Source organism: Aythya marila (genome assembly GCF_965140915.1).
Source record: "Aythya marila genome assembly, chromosome: 1".
Classification (NCBI taxonomy): domain Eukaryota; kingdom Metazoa; phylum Chordata; class Aves; order Anseriformes; family Anatidae; genus Aythya; species Aythya marila.
The window spans coordinates 132480034-132496574 of NC_139042.1; the positions used below are offsets into that span (position 1 = coordinate 132480034).

The 16541-nt window shown below is 39.3% G+C and overlaps 1 protein-coding gene across 10 annotated transcripts in view; it reads right to left on the bottom strand.

Annotated features, from left to right (window-relative positions):
* Positions 1-8097: 8097 nt before the first annotated feature.
* The window catches only part of SCUBE1 (signal peptide, CUB domain and EGF like domain containing 1), a 281424-nt gene continuing 272980 nt past the window's right edge, over positions 8098-16541 (bottom strand). For all 10 annotated transcript variants that reach the window (XM_082751775.1, XM_082751767.1, XM_082751773.1 and 7 more), the window contains 2 exons: positions 15477-15556; positions 8098-14299 (listed from right to left, as the gene is read on the bottom strand). In XM_082751775.1, coding sequence (XP_082607901.1) covers positions 14147-14299; positions 15477-15556 — 233 coding nt within the window. In that variant the 3' untranslated portion in view covers positions 8098-14146. The remainder of the gene's footprint in view (positions 14300-15476; positions 15557-16541) is intronic.

Consider the following 16541-nt stretch of genomic DNA (forward strand, 5'->3'; position numbering starts at 1 on the left):
GGGGGAGGGGAAGGGAGGGGAGGGGAGGGCGGTGGTGAAGAGTGGATTTTCACTAGTGCGGCCCTCTCACAGGGAAAGAGGGAGGTGGCTTGCCCTGTTGGGTTGCTTGGAAGTTTCCGAGAAAACTTTTTTGTTTTGTTTTGCTTTTCTTCCTCAGATTTAACAGGGAATTGCCACCACCTGCTTGACTTGAGTCTCCCAGGGCTGTACTGGTAGCTTGGGCCTGTGGTCAGGTGTGGCTGCAAAGCTGCAGAAGCAAGGCATTGATACTTGTGGCTACTCAAGTATCCACAAGGCTGGTGTTGCTGGGTTGTGCTGTGCCTGCTGTTATAAGTTGCCCCCTTAATTAATTTTCAGAGAGCATTGCATTAATAATAGAAAGGAATTTATTGAGTAAGCAACAGCAAGCAAAACAGCGCTGGGCGGCCAGGGAGTCTCAGCTCCGCCAACGGCGTGCACCTCACCCCCGCCAGGGTCCCTTTTTATATCTTGGTAATTCCGGGATTACACAGCACATCCTGGTATATTCTGTGACTGCGCATACTGTTGCTAGGGGGTTGTCTCTGTCCCTCTGGTGGTCGTGAAGATGAAGGCCGTAGTCTTCCTCAGCATTGTGGTTCAACTTCTTTTTTTATTTGGTCATGTTGGCCCAGCGTGAGACAGTGTGAGAAACACTCCGTAGCCAGTAACTTAGGCTCAGGAGAGGATCTCAGTGAAGTAGTAATTTATTCGCGATTGCAATGGCGGGCGCCCCACAAGCAGGAGAGAGCGCATCTACTAGTTCCAAAACACAGTTTATATACCTTTTGATGGCAGGACCCTCCCCTGTTTCCCCACTGAGTGGGTAATCCAGATTCACAATCTATCTGATGCTTCACAAACAATGCATGGCCTTCAGTCGCCGGCCTGTTAAATTTCAAATTTCTTTTGACATTTTTACTGCTTGAAGTGGTAATGTTTCTTCACTTATCTGACTTGACTTGACACCATGATTTTCACCTAATTGTCCTAAGGAGTCTGATTGTCTGCATTTTACAAGGTCGCCTGCTAAACTTTCTTATCACTGTAAGCATATCTCAGTACCACATTCCCTCCTTCTAAACAATGTAACTCTGCAAAAACAACATTTCTATTCCCACAACAGGAAGGCAGGATGTTGATACACTAGTTTAGCAATTTACCAGGAGATGGTTACATGAGCTTTGCAGCAGTGTCTTTGAACAAAAGAGGCAACTGAGATGCAGAAGGAGAGAAGGGGAGGGGGTTCTCTTTTTTGTTACATTAAGCAAAAGAATTTTCATAGTGTCTAGCCAAGTATTATACAGCTCCTTACTTCAGCAGGGAGCTTTCGCAACTCCCGCTCCTCAAACGGAACTCCTTGTTTTTATAATACAAAAGACAATGAACAAACATTTATTGTGTATTACACCTGCTGCTCTGGCTAGCCAAGAGCTGCTGCTGAGAACACCTGCGTTGTCTTCTTGCTGGGCTGTCTGCTCCAGGACTGTGGAAGTGGCTTTTCCTGGCAGTCCACCCTCAAACCGAGTCAGGGTCTGATTCCAGTGCTGCTCCTGCTGGCAGCACAAAACCACACTGGGAGGGGTGCCCTACAGCCCTGCAAGTGAAAGGCAGGGGCTAGAAGTAGGAATGTAGGGCCAGGAGTGGGTCAGGAAAGACCCAGATTCATGGAGATCAATCATAAGAGAATTAATGTCAACAGCACATTGAAAAAATTCTTCTTTGCCCATCTTGTGTAGCCTGACTGATGTTCTCTGTCAAATAACTACCTAGCACAGTAGTCCCTCTCTTTACATGATGAAAGAGCTATCAGGAGGCAGGTCTGTATGTTACAGTTGTGACAGCTTGGTCAGGCACAGAGGGTATAAAGAGATGAAAATTGATGCCTGCATAGTGTAACGATACACTGCCATTCTGCAGCTGAAGATCTAGCACAATACCTAGGTTGGATATTTGAATAGTAAATGCAGGCAAATCTTCCTCTTTGCCTGAGATGGTCTGCTCCACTGTGTGCTGTGTTCCCATGCTTTCACAGCACAAAGCTTTTACTAGGATGTCACTAGGAACACCTACCTGACTAAACAACAGAAGCTTGAAAAGTAGCTGTATTCCTGCCATGCTTCTCTAAGTTTGTGGATGTTTTTGCTAATATTGTGGTTTGGAGAAAAAAAAAAAAAAAAAAAAAAAAAAAAAAGTCTGTGCTGGTAATCTTGCACTAACACTGTAAAATGTGGGAACTAGATCACTTACCAGTCCTCACGTGGATCTTGCTTACCACAAAAGCTCCCAAAGCCACCCTTCCCTCACCTCTGGCTCCACTATATACTCAGTACAGGATGGTATATTATGTATGCACATACCATCATACAGTTCTACAGAGCCTACATCATGTATGCCAAGTTACAAGACTTGTTTTTTTTGCATAGCTTTTGCTCAGTACACCAGATGTTATCTCAAGTAGGCAATGTTTACTACTGCTGATTTGAAGTAGTTGCTTGTTTACTACTGCCAGGTGACTTTATGAAAATGAGAAAGTTCCCAGAAAATAAAATCATTTTTATAGTTAAGTCAACCTTTTTTTTTTTTTTTTTTTTTTTTTTTTTTTTTAATTACCTGAAAAACAGTAAGTCTTTTCCCCTAAACAAACCAAGTAAGAAAAGTAGGATATATTTTCATTTCTTTGTTCAGTAGAGCCACATTGAACATGCCCTGTCCAGAGGCAACAGAATGTGATCCTGCTTCAACCTGAGGTTTATGTATTTCTTGTCTTCACCAAGTGGGGGCAGGTGCTTTCTCACTGCTTCTTTGCACTTCCATCTCACTTTGGGTAGGAGTTCTGGCTGCTGGACAGCTGAGCTGTCTGTGGTTCCAGGCTGTTTGGGTGAGTTTGCAGATCTGGGGGAAGGCTAAAAACATTGCTGATGTTATATATGGAGTGGTAATTCGTGTTGAGAAAATGGTTGATATTAATAAAGAAGGGGGAGATTTGGGAGTGTGGCCATGGGGGTCGGCAAGCCCCATCATTGATGATAACATCAGACTCTTAATGATGAGGCCATCAGGGATGTAAAAGAGTTTAGAGGGAACAAAGAGGGGTGATTCAGGAGACTCCATGCAGTCTTGGGTTGCTTGTTCTCCAGCCATTAAGGAATGGAAGTTTCTGGGTGCCTGCTGTTGCTGGGCAAAGTTGTTTGACCAATGAAAAGTTGTTTTGAAAAGGACTGCTGTGGAGAGAAGGGTATAAGATGGGAACCTTGAGATGAACCTCTGTCCTTGAGATGAAAAAATGCAACACGATATAACGAAGTTACGTCATCAAGAAAGAAGTAGAAAGAAGGAATGAATAGGGACAGGCTAGCAGAACAGGGACCAGGATGGGAACAGCACTTTGATTGCCTAATGAAGATAGTTTCGGCCAAACTCAGCAAACTGCTCAGAGAAGCTCATACAGAAAGTCACTGGAAACAGGCGCACAGGAGCTGGAGAGAAGCTCAAGCTGAGAGAAGAGGACCTGAGCACACAACTGCCTCTTGCTGGTAAGCAGTTGTGCATTATGGGGAATCATACGTCCTTAGGAACAAGGACTGTCCTGGTAACCTTACAGCTTATTCTCCTTATTAACAATCAGACAGTTTATGATCCTGAAACAAGGGACCAAATTGAGGTCAAGGTGTGGGACTCTGCAACTAAAAACGCCAAGGTTGCAGTGGGATTGCTCTGCACCTGGCGAGCAATGTCTGAGGCCTTAAAGAGCCATGTGGGGCCACAGTCAGACACGTGTGGCTTGCCAGATAGTGAGGGAGCTGCGGGCTCCTTTACTGATCCGACTGCTACGCCATCGGCCCCTCTGCTGCCACAGCCATTGAAGGCTTTTGCTGTTACGCCCCCTGTTGACATGAACGTACCTTTTGACCCAGGCCTATTGGCCTTGAAAACAAGATGGATATGCTTTTCTTCGATCCGGGAAGAACTGGATACCTAAGGCCCAAAGACCGAGTTGCTTGACAACTTAAAGCAAGACATATTGTTCAAAAGGAATAGAAAATGGAGACTTGTTTATAATCAGGAAAAGGAATGGAAAATGGAGACTGTTAAGTCGTGGAACTTAAAGGATTGTTACCTGTTCTGATTGTACACGTGCATAGGCATACTCGAGTTTAGTAAGTCATGGAACTTAAAGGATTGTTTGTTACCTTTTCTGATTGTATAGGCATACTCTGGTTTAGTATGTAACAGCTATGTTCTGTATATTTAGAATGTTTGATGTTTCTGTGTGCGTGTTGGTGGAGCGTAGACTCCCCACACACCCAGCGCTGTTTACTTGCCTTTTATACCTTTTATAAATATTTCTTTTATGAATATTACTAAATTAAGATTGAGTTGAGACTTCATTTATAACACCAGGGTGAAGGGTATAGGTAATTGAACAAGTGCACAAGTGCCTCCCCAGTTAGATGGTAGGGTGGACCGTAAGATCTTCCCTCCACAGTACCACCAGAGATCTGCCCTGGGGATCTCAAGTCTTGAGCAGTTTCCCATCAAGTCCTTGGTAGCACAAGGCAAATTCTCCCAGATGCCAGGTAGCATTCACACCCTGCCATGAGAAGCAAGCTGTATGGTTACCTATAGCTGTAGAGAATGCAGGGGGAGCCCTGATATTGCTATCATGCAAGGAACAGCAAAGAGAGACTTACAGGCCTCATTTCCCCAGGCAGTCTTTTCTTGGTACAATGCAATCATACATCACATCCCTTGTGAGTCTTCAGTCCACCCCCCGGGGAAGGGCACTATCTGGGCAATCGGTCATCTCGAAGCAAAAGCATAGCAGTAGCTATGGTTGAGACTCTGGACAGTATATTTGACCCATTCTATCCAGGCATTCACATCCCCATACCCTGTTTCAATCTCAAATGTTTCAACTACCGCATTTCAAAGAGGGCCTCCTGTTTTCTCTCCTGCTTTCTCCTTGAGTTTTTCCCTTTCTCTGATGGCAATAGAGGATTGTTTCCATACAGCTATTCTCAGTCTGGCTGTTGGGTCTCTCCCAGTTATTTGACCAACAACTCGGTCTTTGGGCCTTATGTATCCAGTTCTTCCCGGATTGAAGAAAAGCATATCCATCTTGTTTTCAAGGCCAATAGGCCTGGGTCAAAAGGCACGTCCAGGTCAACAGGGGGCATAGCAGCAAAAGCCTTCAATGGCTGTGGCAGCAGAGGGGCCGATGGCGTAGCAGTCGGATCAGTAAAGGAGCCCGCAGCTCCCTCACTATCTGGCAAGTCACACGTGTCTGACTGTGGCCCCACATGGCTCTTTAAGGCCTCAGAGATTGCTCGCCAGGTGCAGAGCAATCCCACTGCAACCTTGGCGTTTTTAGTTGCAGAGTCCCACACCTTGACCTCAATTTGGTCCCTTGTTTCAGGATCATAAACTGTCTGATTGTTAATAAGGAGAATAAGCTGTAAGGTTACCAGGACAGTCCTTGTTCCTAAGGACGTATGATTCCCCATAATGCACAACTGCTTACCAGCAAGAGGCAGTTGTGTGCTCAGGTCCTCTTCTCTCAGCTTGAGCTTCTCTCCAGCTCCTGTGCGCCTGTTTTCAGTGACTTTCTGTATGAGCTTTTCTGAGCAGTTTGCTGAGTTTGGCCAAACCTATCTTCATGAGGCAATCAAAGTGCCTGTTCCCATCGTGGTCTCCATTCTGCCAGCCTGTTCCTCTTCACTTCTTTTTCCTGCTTCTTTATTGATGTAACTTCATCGTGTTGCCTTTTTCTTCTTTTTATCTTGAGGGCAGGCTCCCCTCTTATACCTTTCTCTCCACAGCAGTTCTCTTCAAAACAACTTTTCATTGGTCAATCAACTTTGAATGTAACAGCAACAGCAAACACCCAGAAACATCAATGCCTTAACCAGCTGGAGAACAAGAGAACCATCTGGAGAACAAGAAACCCCAGACTGCATGGAGTCTCCTGAATCACCCTTCTTTGTTCCCTCTGAACTCTTTTATATTCCTGATGGCCTCGTCGTTAAGAGTCTAATGTTATCTCAACCATGGGGCTTTCCAACCCCCATGGCCACATTCCCAAATCTCCCCCTTCTTTATTAATATCAACCATTTTCTCAACACGAATTACCACTCCATGTATAACAGAGCCACCACCCTACTCAGATAAGATGATGATATTAGAGGAGATGGAAAGCAAAGAAAGTGAAGAAGAGGAAGATATCTACCAAATTACACCTTAAGAGAAAAGTTTTGCAAAAATCAACAGTTTATAAAGAAGAAAAGAGGGGGATTGTGGGAATGTTTTTTTTTTTTGCTGAGTTACATTGTTTAGAGCAAAGGAATGTAGTATTGAGATATGCTTGCAGTGATAAAACTTGGCAGACTGTGAGAAACACTCCGTAGCCAATAACTTAGGCTCAGGAGAGGATCTCAGTGAAGTAGTAATTTATTCGCGATTGCAATGGCGGGCACCCCACAAGCAGGAGAGAGCGCATCTACTAGTTCCAAAACACAGTTTATATACCTTTTAATGGCAGGACCCTCCCCTGTTTCCCCACTGAGTGGGTAATCCAGGTTCACAATCTATCTGATGCTTCACAAACAATGCATGGCCTTCAGTAGCCGGCCTGTTAAATTTCAATTTCCTTTTGCCATTTTTACTGTTTGAAGTGGTAATGTTTCTTCACTTATCTGACTTGACTTAACACCGTGATTTTCACCTAATTGTCCTAAGGAGTCTGGTTGTCTGCATTTTACATGGTCACCTGCTTAAGCTTTCTTATCACTGTAAGCATATCTCAATACCATATTCCTTCCTTCTAAACAATGTAACTCTGCAAAAACAACGTTTCTATTCCTACAAGACTACCTTGTAAAATGCAGACAACCAGAACCCTTAGAGAAATTAGGGAGAAATCACCGTGTAAGAAACATTACCACCACAAAGAGTATAAAATTAAAAGAAAAAAAAAAAAAAAAAAAAAAGACTTATAACAGGCTGGCACCTGAAAGCATTGTCTGTGAAGCACTGGATAGATTGTGAACCTGGATTACCCCAGTCAATGGGGAAACAGAGAAGGGCCCCAGTCCTGGTGCTCGAGGAAAAAAAGTATATAAACTGTGTTATGGAACTAGTAGGTGCGCTCTTCTGTTTGTGGGGCGTCTGCCATTGCAATTGCAAATAAATTACTACTTCACTGATGTGATAAATTAGTAGGGGTTTGTTCATTGTCCTTGAGAATTTAAAGAATCTACTGAGGAGATAAGGTTTCACAACTCACGGCATTGTAACATGGGGACAAAGCAAGACATCCTGTTTTGCCCCCACCTGAACACAAGCACAACGCATGATCACTGGAGGAAGAATAACGACCCCCAACAACAGACTGCGCAGTCTCAGGACAGGTCTCGACAAGTCGACAAGTCAACAGGTCTCGACAAGTCGACAAATCGACAGGTCTCGACAGGTCTCGACAAGTCTCGACAAGCCGGAACTTCAATGCTATAAAACAGCAACACTGGAAAGGGGAAGTTGCGTGCCGTGGTGGAGCGGAGACTCCCCAGCTGCCCAGCGCTGTTTTGCTTGTGTCTGCTTACTTGATTAATAAAATAATTTCAATAGACCAGTAAATTGTGTGGTCTAACTTATAACAACTGAGATCCTCCCTTGAGCCTAAGTCATTGGCTACAGAGTGTTTCTCACACACCTTAATGACAATTTGCACTTCCTGAACTGCAAAAGATTATTTAAATAATTTTAACTGAGCTACTGATGTCACTACAGAGACTCTACTTTCCACTTTTTCTATTTTCTTCTTGCTTTGCATAACTGTCCTTGAAGTCTGTTTGGAAGGAACTCATTGTTCCAGCACTCATGTGCTCCAGTTGTTTGATAAAAAATAAAAAGCTCTCTGTTGCATAAAGATGCAAATTAGACTGAAATATATAAATCTTATCAAAAAGATGATTTCTCTTCTGATGGTTGTTTATAATACGCTGGTGTGTGGTACATATACCTCGTATACCTTTTACACATACGTGAATAAAATGGCAGGTGAAGATACCTTTTTCCATTTAATGTTTATTATGAAAGTGATTTTAACAAATTTTTTATTACATGCTTCATTTTGAGCTTTGACATAGAAAACAAAGCTATTAATATACAGAGGAAAAAGGAAATGTATTTTATTATAAGGTACATTTACAACAACATTTTCTACTACAAATCTGACAGTAGTGTTAAAATATTGGTAAAGCTTAGATCACTGTATTTTAGTTTCTAAGTATCAAATTTTGTACAGTTATTCACTGTCTTTGCTCTAAACTACCACGGTGCATTTCATACAGGAATAGCTGTTTATACATAATTTACATTGATAATAAAGCTTAGAAGTCCCAGCAGCATCTACAAGGGCTTAGTTCAAAATGTCACTCATGACCAGTGATTTAGACATAGCAAATGGGTACAGAAATCAATATTATGCATCCAGGTATTTTTCTCAAAATCTAGTCTACTAGAAATTCCTGCTTAATAGATGATGGATACGATCATATTGAACTTAATGTAGGTAAAAATCCCACAGATCTCAGTGACAATTTTGCCTAAAAATGCTCATGATCTCATCCAGTATGTTATTTTATCACTTCCATTGCTACCTATGAGCGCAGAGATACCATACCTTTCCTTGTCTTTATGCTATATTTGGTGATAATCATTTGAATTCCCTTTTATTTCTGAATTTCATGTTGTTTCTTACTCTAGTAAGAACTAGCACTAACTTTAAAATACATATTCTTTATGTGATGTGAAAATGGCAAGCACTTCAGAATGACACTTGATAGTCAATTCTGTGAAAATCAGCAGGTTAAGTTGCCCCAGAAATTTTTTCTTTGATGCCAGTGAGACTGCAGAAATAAGAAAAGCAGTAGTCTGGAAGGATGTATCTGGCTACTGACCACATGCCAGTGTTGTGTAAGTACCTTTTAAATCATCTGTTAAGTATCTGCTGCTGTCAATGCAAATTAGTGGCCTTTCTAAGGTATAAAACATAGAAAACAATATTTACAAAATAATTTTAATTAAAAAAGTAATAAAAACAAACTAAAAAGATATTTTCACAATCATTAAAATAAAGTTTATTTAAGCAAAGCCACTTCTTTTCCTAAATATTGAGAAATTCAGCTAAAGTTGAATTGCAGTTGTTTGTAGATCTTTAGAATTTACCTCACCTTTCTGAATACTGATGGTTTAAATTATTACATCTAAAGGTACTTCTGTACATTTTACTCTTGTATATTACATATTACTTTTATAGATTAAAAAGTTTAGTGATGAAACAGAATAAATAAATGAAATAACAAACTGGAATTGTATATATTCAGATACTTAGATAACTTTTTTTTTTTTTTTTACTTTAAGATTTTTTTCCCAGTTTGTTTCTATTCAGATGAAAAGTGTTAGAATAAAACACAAGACTTCTCTTTGAATTCAAGTCTGATACCAAGGAATAAGTTTATATTACCTTACAGAAATTGATTTCCCTTCTTCCATAAATTCTTAAGGGAGACAATTTTTTTTTTCTTCCCTGCAAGTGCTTAAAACAGTGTCTCATCCTAGAAAACTATTTTATTAATGTCTTAAAGTATTGAGAGTCTATAGAACCTCTCCAGTTACTACCATTCCTGTCAAAGAGTGGTTTTAAATTATGGAAAAAAATGCAACTACTCGAAATCATGACACAGGTACACATAACAGCATGTTGCTCATTACCATCATGCAGAAAAGGGGAAACCCAGACCCCTGAGGTGGCTGAGGAATTCCCCACTGAGTTCAGTTATTGAGGATTTCACTGCAACTTCGTTTTTTAAGAGAACTCAAAGGTATTTAGAGTCCAGACATGGATGCTGTCACAGACCAGAATCATACCAATGCTTCTGCTCTTGAAGATTAGAACTTGTTATCTACGAGATTAAAACTGGGTTGTTTATGCATAAGACTGATCTGTGAAATTTGAAATTGTTGGACACACAAAGGGGAATGGGGTGAGGTTTGACTTTCTTATTTGAATGTTTAATGCACGTAAGCATGATTCTTGTTCATGTGGCATCATCTGTTCATTCTGCATATAGACAGAGGTCTACAGATTAGCTGTTCTCTTTAAAAAACATATGACAAATCAAAATGCAGACTCTGAAAGCTCTGCAACCAAACCTATCTTTACTTATGTTGGTCTAAAACAACATAAAGCTAAAATTAGCTTACTCTAGTAAGCTTACTTAAAGCTAATGCGAAGCTGATGTATAGGAGGGATTGGTCTAAATCTTCGGTATGTCTAACACACTGTGATTTAACTTTATTGTATGTGGGAGGCACAATAAGGAAATAACTGTCTTTTGAAAAGTCAGTCATCAGGTAAAAATCTAATACATGATAGAGGAAGGAAGGCAGGGCAGGAAAACGGGCTGAAAGAAGACTTTAGTGGCTTTAAATCCAGTTTCAGGGACCTATATCTTCAGGCAGTATAAATCTTACTGTTGCAGGCAAGATGTAGGCAGCAATCTCCTACTAAGCACAGAATCCCAGTGCTCCCTGTACTCAAGTGACACGCGCAAGTACCTTGCTTACAGCAATCACTAGCAAGCACTTTCATGCATGATTTAGGGCTTGATTAGTGACATCTGACTGTTGCAATCTCCCGGATAGCAGCAGGTGTGCAGGCTGTTATTTGGTGGCACATAAGAATGCTTAGGGATGATTCACTACCACCTCGCTAAAAATAAGTGCAGTATTTAAAGCAGGAGGAGAAGCTTAAAATACTAAGTGCTACAGGTGCAGCTTTTAAGGATATAGGCATTTGCAAATTGAAAATAAAAAGCTTGGCTTGTTTGTGATGTGGAATTGGGTGATCACCAATGGACACCTCTTCAGCCTTCCCAGAATAGCACAACTGTGTTATTGAACCTATCCTGGACACAACGTAAAATTCTGCAACAATAGATAGAAGGAGGTATTTATTGAATATGTTTAAATGCACTATTTCACATTTAGGATAAAAGTCAAAAATTTCTGCCATGTGTTAATTCATTCCAGAAAGCTAGTTTTCATAAAGAAGGCAGTGTTTCACCTTGTGTGTTTTCTGATTGCTAAATTTATCTAAATCTTTTCCATAGAAAATGACATTCCTTGTTGTTATGCTATTATCATATAGTAGCAATATGTTCTCTAACTTCTTACAGTGAAAACACCCTACACTACATAAACAAATGAAGAGCTCAGCTCACCTTCTCTTTGGTGAATACCAATTTCTGTAACTGTAAATCTAGTATGAAAAATACTTATGTCTTTCTGAAACTGTTAAGATATTCTTGGATAAGGTTTGTCAAAGCATTTTTTACTTTTAGAGTTCATGTAAAAATTATGTGCTGTCACAAAAATCAGCTGAAATTGGTTCAGAAGATCCTATATACCACTTGCCATTATTTTTTTTTAATGATAAATTTGCATATTCAATGGTAGTTCTGTGCTGCATGCATTCAAAGTTGGTTCATGAAATCCCTATGTATTTAGAAGCATTTCACTGTATAATTTTGAAGGCTAAATTAATCTCTTTCACTGTTCTCAGCAACACAAATTCTGCATTTGCTACAGAAGTCACTGAGTGCTCTGTCCTGACTGTGGAGTCCATGCCCTCATATGGCTCCAGGGAGCATAAGCTATCACACACATCTGAAGTTGTCTTTCAGGATGAACTAGACAAGACATCGCTTTTGTCTAACATGGTTGTAATTGAGGGTGAGTTGTACCAGAGCAAAACAAGGCTAGTTCTTTCTGTATTCACCTCTCACAGCTATACCAAGGTCCCGGTAACAGTGGCCACAACCAGGACAAGCCTGTGTTGTAGTTGCGATATGGATTCCTCATGCAGATAAGAATGTGGAAAATATTACAGTACTGCCAGTGGTTTATGGACCTTTTAGGGCAGTTACTTTCAGCCCTGATCTAAAGAGGAAGCTAAACAGCCTTTAAAATATAATCTGTATGGAGCTGTTATGTTTGGAAGCAAAGGTTAATATATAAATATAGAGATTAAAGGCAAAGCTCTTCAAAGACCGCAGATCCACAAGTGAGAAAACTGAGTTGTTAGACTAAGTTGAAACCATTTAGGCACAGAAAAAAAAAATAAATCTTCTTCAACAGAAGAGGAAAGAAGGCAAGCAAAAATACAAGATGGCCAAGCAGAAGAAATCAACAAAATATTTAAGGTATCTCTTAGAAATGGCATATTCAACCAGTTGTAGCCAACAGAAAACAACTTTGTAAACTTAAACAGCACTTGCTTGAAGACAAAAGTTAACTGTAACAACACTTAATGTATGTCTTTGAGAGCATCCAAGGGTAATTTAAGTTACAGGGTAGAGATAAAACAAACAAACAAACAAAAAACCAATAAGAAAAAAGTTATAATAGTCTTTTTCTGAAAGGATGTTGGCATGATAATTAATTTATGCATGTCATAAACTTGTAGGATCAGAAAAGAAAATGATACAAAGGAGGAAGAGACTTGAAAATAAAGAGGTTGCTCTCTCACTGAAATTAGCTTCTGTGTCAGGAAACAGAAGGAATAAGGATTTATCATTGTCTTGGCACCCAGGCACCTGTCACTCTGAGGAAGGCCTGACCACAAGGCTAATGCTATTTTGCAGACTACAGTCCTCATGTTTTCTGAGGACTGTGGATGCAAATTTGTGATAAAAGGGAGCATTAGGTCTCTGATGCCTGCAGGGCCTGACCTCCAACTCATCTAACCGGGGTTCAAAACTTTGTTCCCCCCACTGCCCCCTTGGAGCTTGGGCCCATGGCAGAGGTATGTTCCCAGCATTTTTGAGCTGGCAGATCGAGCATTTCCTCCTTAGTAAGCTCCTCACAAGCATGCTGTCCTCAGGAGTAACTCTGCTGGTCTGTGTGTGAGGGGTGCCCAAGAAATAACTGACCCTTTACTGCACAGTAGTTGCTTCTAAATAGATGTTAATTTTCTTGGAATAATATGTTAAAAGAGAACGCCCCAAAGTAAACCATTATCCTGTGTTATAAAACTCCAGAAGGCTTCAGTTTGGTGTTAACGGAAGTGACAAGCACTTGGAGAAGTCATTTAATCGTCTAAGCAAAGTTACAAATAGATGTGAGTAAATAGTGTGTGTGGTAGTAAAGATTTAAGCATGAATAATATTTACAGTAACTAAAGATAACATTAATAATGTACCCACAAATAGAAGTATATATTTATATATTTATATATTGTATTTAATTAGATGCTCTAATAAGGGAAATAAAAACTGAACACTACTACTGTTGCTGTTGTTCCTTTCTCATCTATCCTATTTTAACTGCCTCCAAAGGGACAAACTATTGTGTAGAATTCATTAGCTTAATCCATTTCAACGCTATTGCAAACAGTTGGAAAACCTCTGAAAAAGTTTAGAAGAGGACAGATAAAATGTTAGGATATGGGACTCAATTGTACTTAATTCATAAAACAAAATTAACCATCTGTTTCTTTTTTTTTTTTCCTTTTTTTTTCTTACATTTTGATTTCTACTTGGACAGAGGTTCCACTAAGCCACAAATGAGAAATAATGCAATTTAGATTGTTTTGTTTTCTTCTAAAGATTCAAATATAAACTTCAAGTGCAATTCAAAATCCAAGTATTATTTATACTACATACTCCTTTCTACAACAGAACTTATCGACAGGTAGTTTAATCAGATTTGAATAGATGCCTTATTTGCTTTGCAGAAAACTACTTCTGAATGAAAAATAAAAATATAGAAGGAATATTTTCTACATGATATAGTTTTGAATGGAAAGTGAAGATACAATAGTGCAGACACAAATTTGTATCTTCAACTTAGATGCACTCAGGGATCCACTTTTTTTTTTTTTTTTGTAGTAAAAAATCCATTTAGAACATTGGCTTTTAAAAATTATAAAACATTGTAGATATTCTTAAATATACAACTGAAAATAAAGACTGCAAAAAACAGCCTTCAAATTACCAAATGTTTCTACTACGGAGGAGAGATAATATTCAACAAGAATGCAAAATAATCCCAAACTGAATACCACTATTTGTACGGTCGTAGAAATCTGGAAACTTTTGATCGCAGTAGCTTTATAAATGATCTTGGAAACATCTCTTTTGACTCTTGTGCTGTGTACTTGAAATAGTTTTGTGGATGTGCCAGTACATCAAAGAGAGCTTTAATCAGTTTCTTGTCCTACGAGACAGCATACATATTAGATAAAAATACTGTTTGGATTTTTTTTCTGTACATCTTTTAAAATTAATGAACAACAATCCTTTTTTTTTTTTTTTGCAAAACTGGACTCTGGGTAAAGGAATATAAGGAAAGTACTTAATGTTGTGTGGAATTTTACACTGATGAATCTGTCTACTGTGCCTTTTCTTTTTTCTTTTTTTTTTTTTTTTTTTTCAGTTAGTGTTCCTGGAAGGTACAGAATTGAGTGGGTAGCAGCTGGGTTAACCACAAACTGGCTGTAGAAGATTGCATTAGCACTGCAAGCTACCTGTGGCTGCTCTTCCAGACTCTTTAAAGCAGTTGCTCAGGGCCTTCCCTCCATAAGGGTAAGAGAAGGCTGGTCTCCAGCAACATTTATCTCTTTAAAGACCTTTTGCACTTTGGTAAAACCTTGATTCAGAGAATCAGCTGAGCCTGTGCCCGAGTCTCTCAGCACAGGAGTTGAAACCTGAGTGACCTCCAAACTTCAGTCAGTGAATACTTGCAGGGTTGGAGCAGGGATGGCCAGGAGAGCTGGCTGTTAATCAGCTCCTCTCCTTCTAAACTACACATTTAGCACGCTGAATTTGGCCTTCTGTTTTTTCCTTAAAAAAAAATAAATTTTCATTAACTAGTTGTTATAGGTGGCAACCCAGCCCAGCAGCCTTTCCCCACAATTCTCTCCAATTTGTTGCTTATATCATTTGAAAATCATTTCATGGACAGCCTGCAATGCTATATTATGGCTGTACCTTGTGAAGGCAGGACAAAAGTTTAGGTAGATACATTTTTTAATGCACAGGAAATTCTAACTTAATGACTCATTTAAACAAATTTTAGACTGAGGCTGAAGAAGACTCTTCAAACAATAGTTTTTTTATTCTTTTTTGAGTAATTATTCTAATATACAATCATGGTAGCATATATTTCATTTAGATCCTGATTCAGCAGAGCATGTAGATGAGCTCAGCCCAGCTGAGCTACTGATTTTGTTACTACAAATACCAGCATAAACCTCAGAAGATGGATAATTTCATTTGGGGTCACATGTAAACTTCAAATATTATGATCCTACCAGGGTAGTGAGAGCTATGTTGGTAAAGTATTTAGTGAAATGAATCCTTGGCTAGCCTCAGCTAAAGCAGAATTTTAGTACCTTTAGAATTTCTTGATGATTTTCTGATGCATATAATCTTCCATCTCGAACAATATCTTCTATTAGTTGTTGGTAATCCTCTGAAAAATAAACATCAGTGAGCGACTGTTTGTGACATCCTATGGGTGGATAATAGCCAGACAAACACTGATTAACTAGACTTTCTCTTCAATGCAGAGCTGAGAAATTAAGTATCCAGTTCTTTATTCAGTGTCTCTCATCCTGCTGTAGTCCTACCTAATTAAAATTTTAAATTCTGTACTGCTTTTGAACAGTAAGCTAAATTAACCCAGAAAACTACTCCCTCCAGATAGTAATGCTTTATTATCTGTATTTTACAGATGAAGAAACAGTGCCACATGTAGAAAGTAACTGCCAAAGATTACTCATGAAGTCAGGGACACAGTAAGGAACTGTCCCTGTTGTCTGCACTGAGAACAGCTCTCATTTTAATTCTTGAATCAATGCTAATCACCAACTTAATACAGATTTTATTATCATTCCCCAAATTTCTTTGGTGTTTGGAAAAGAGATGGGCTAACAGCTGCCTGAGGTATCACAGAAAAGTCTTAGTTTTGTTAAAACAATCATCCCAGAGTACAAAATATACAGTTTATCGTATATTTCTATATGAGAAGCAAGACTGTTTTAAGACATGTTGGATTTATGAATCCTTAGTGAAAGGATCCTCTTGCACCATTGCTTTTCTCTGTTGGAGTTGTGATTTTATTAATTTATGCTTTTCATGATCTTGTGGGTTACCAGTAGGACTTGATGAAGGGGCTTCCTGAAATGCACAGAAATTCTGAGTATTCTTGTTATGCATATGCTAAATGACCATTTAAAGGGAGTCTCTTTGAATTCAGTGGGAGAAGAATAAAGTTTATAACGAATTCTGTGTAACTTGCCATCTGCTCTTCAAATATTAGGAAAATAACAAGTGTAAAATTAGGTATTATTTAAACCAGTTGTAAAGAGTTTGAAAGTAATGCACTGAAAACCTAAGTTACATTGATTTTTTATTTTTTTTTTTGGTCATGTTTCGCTCCCTGTCATCAATGTAAG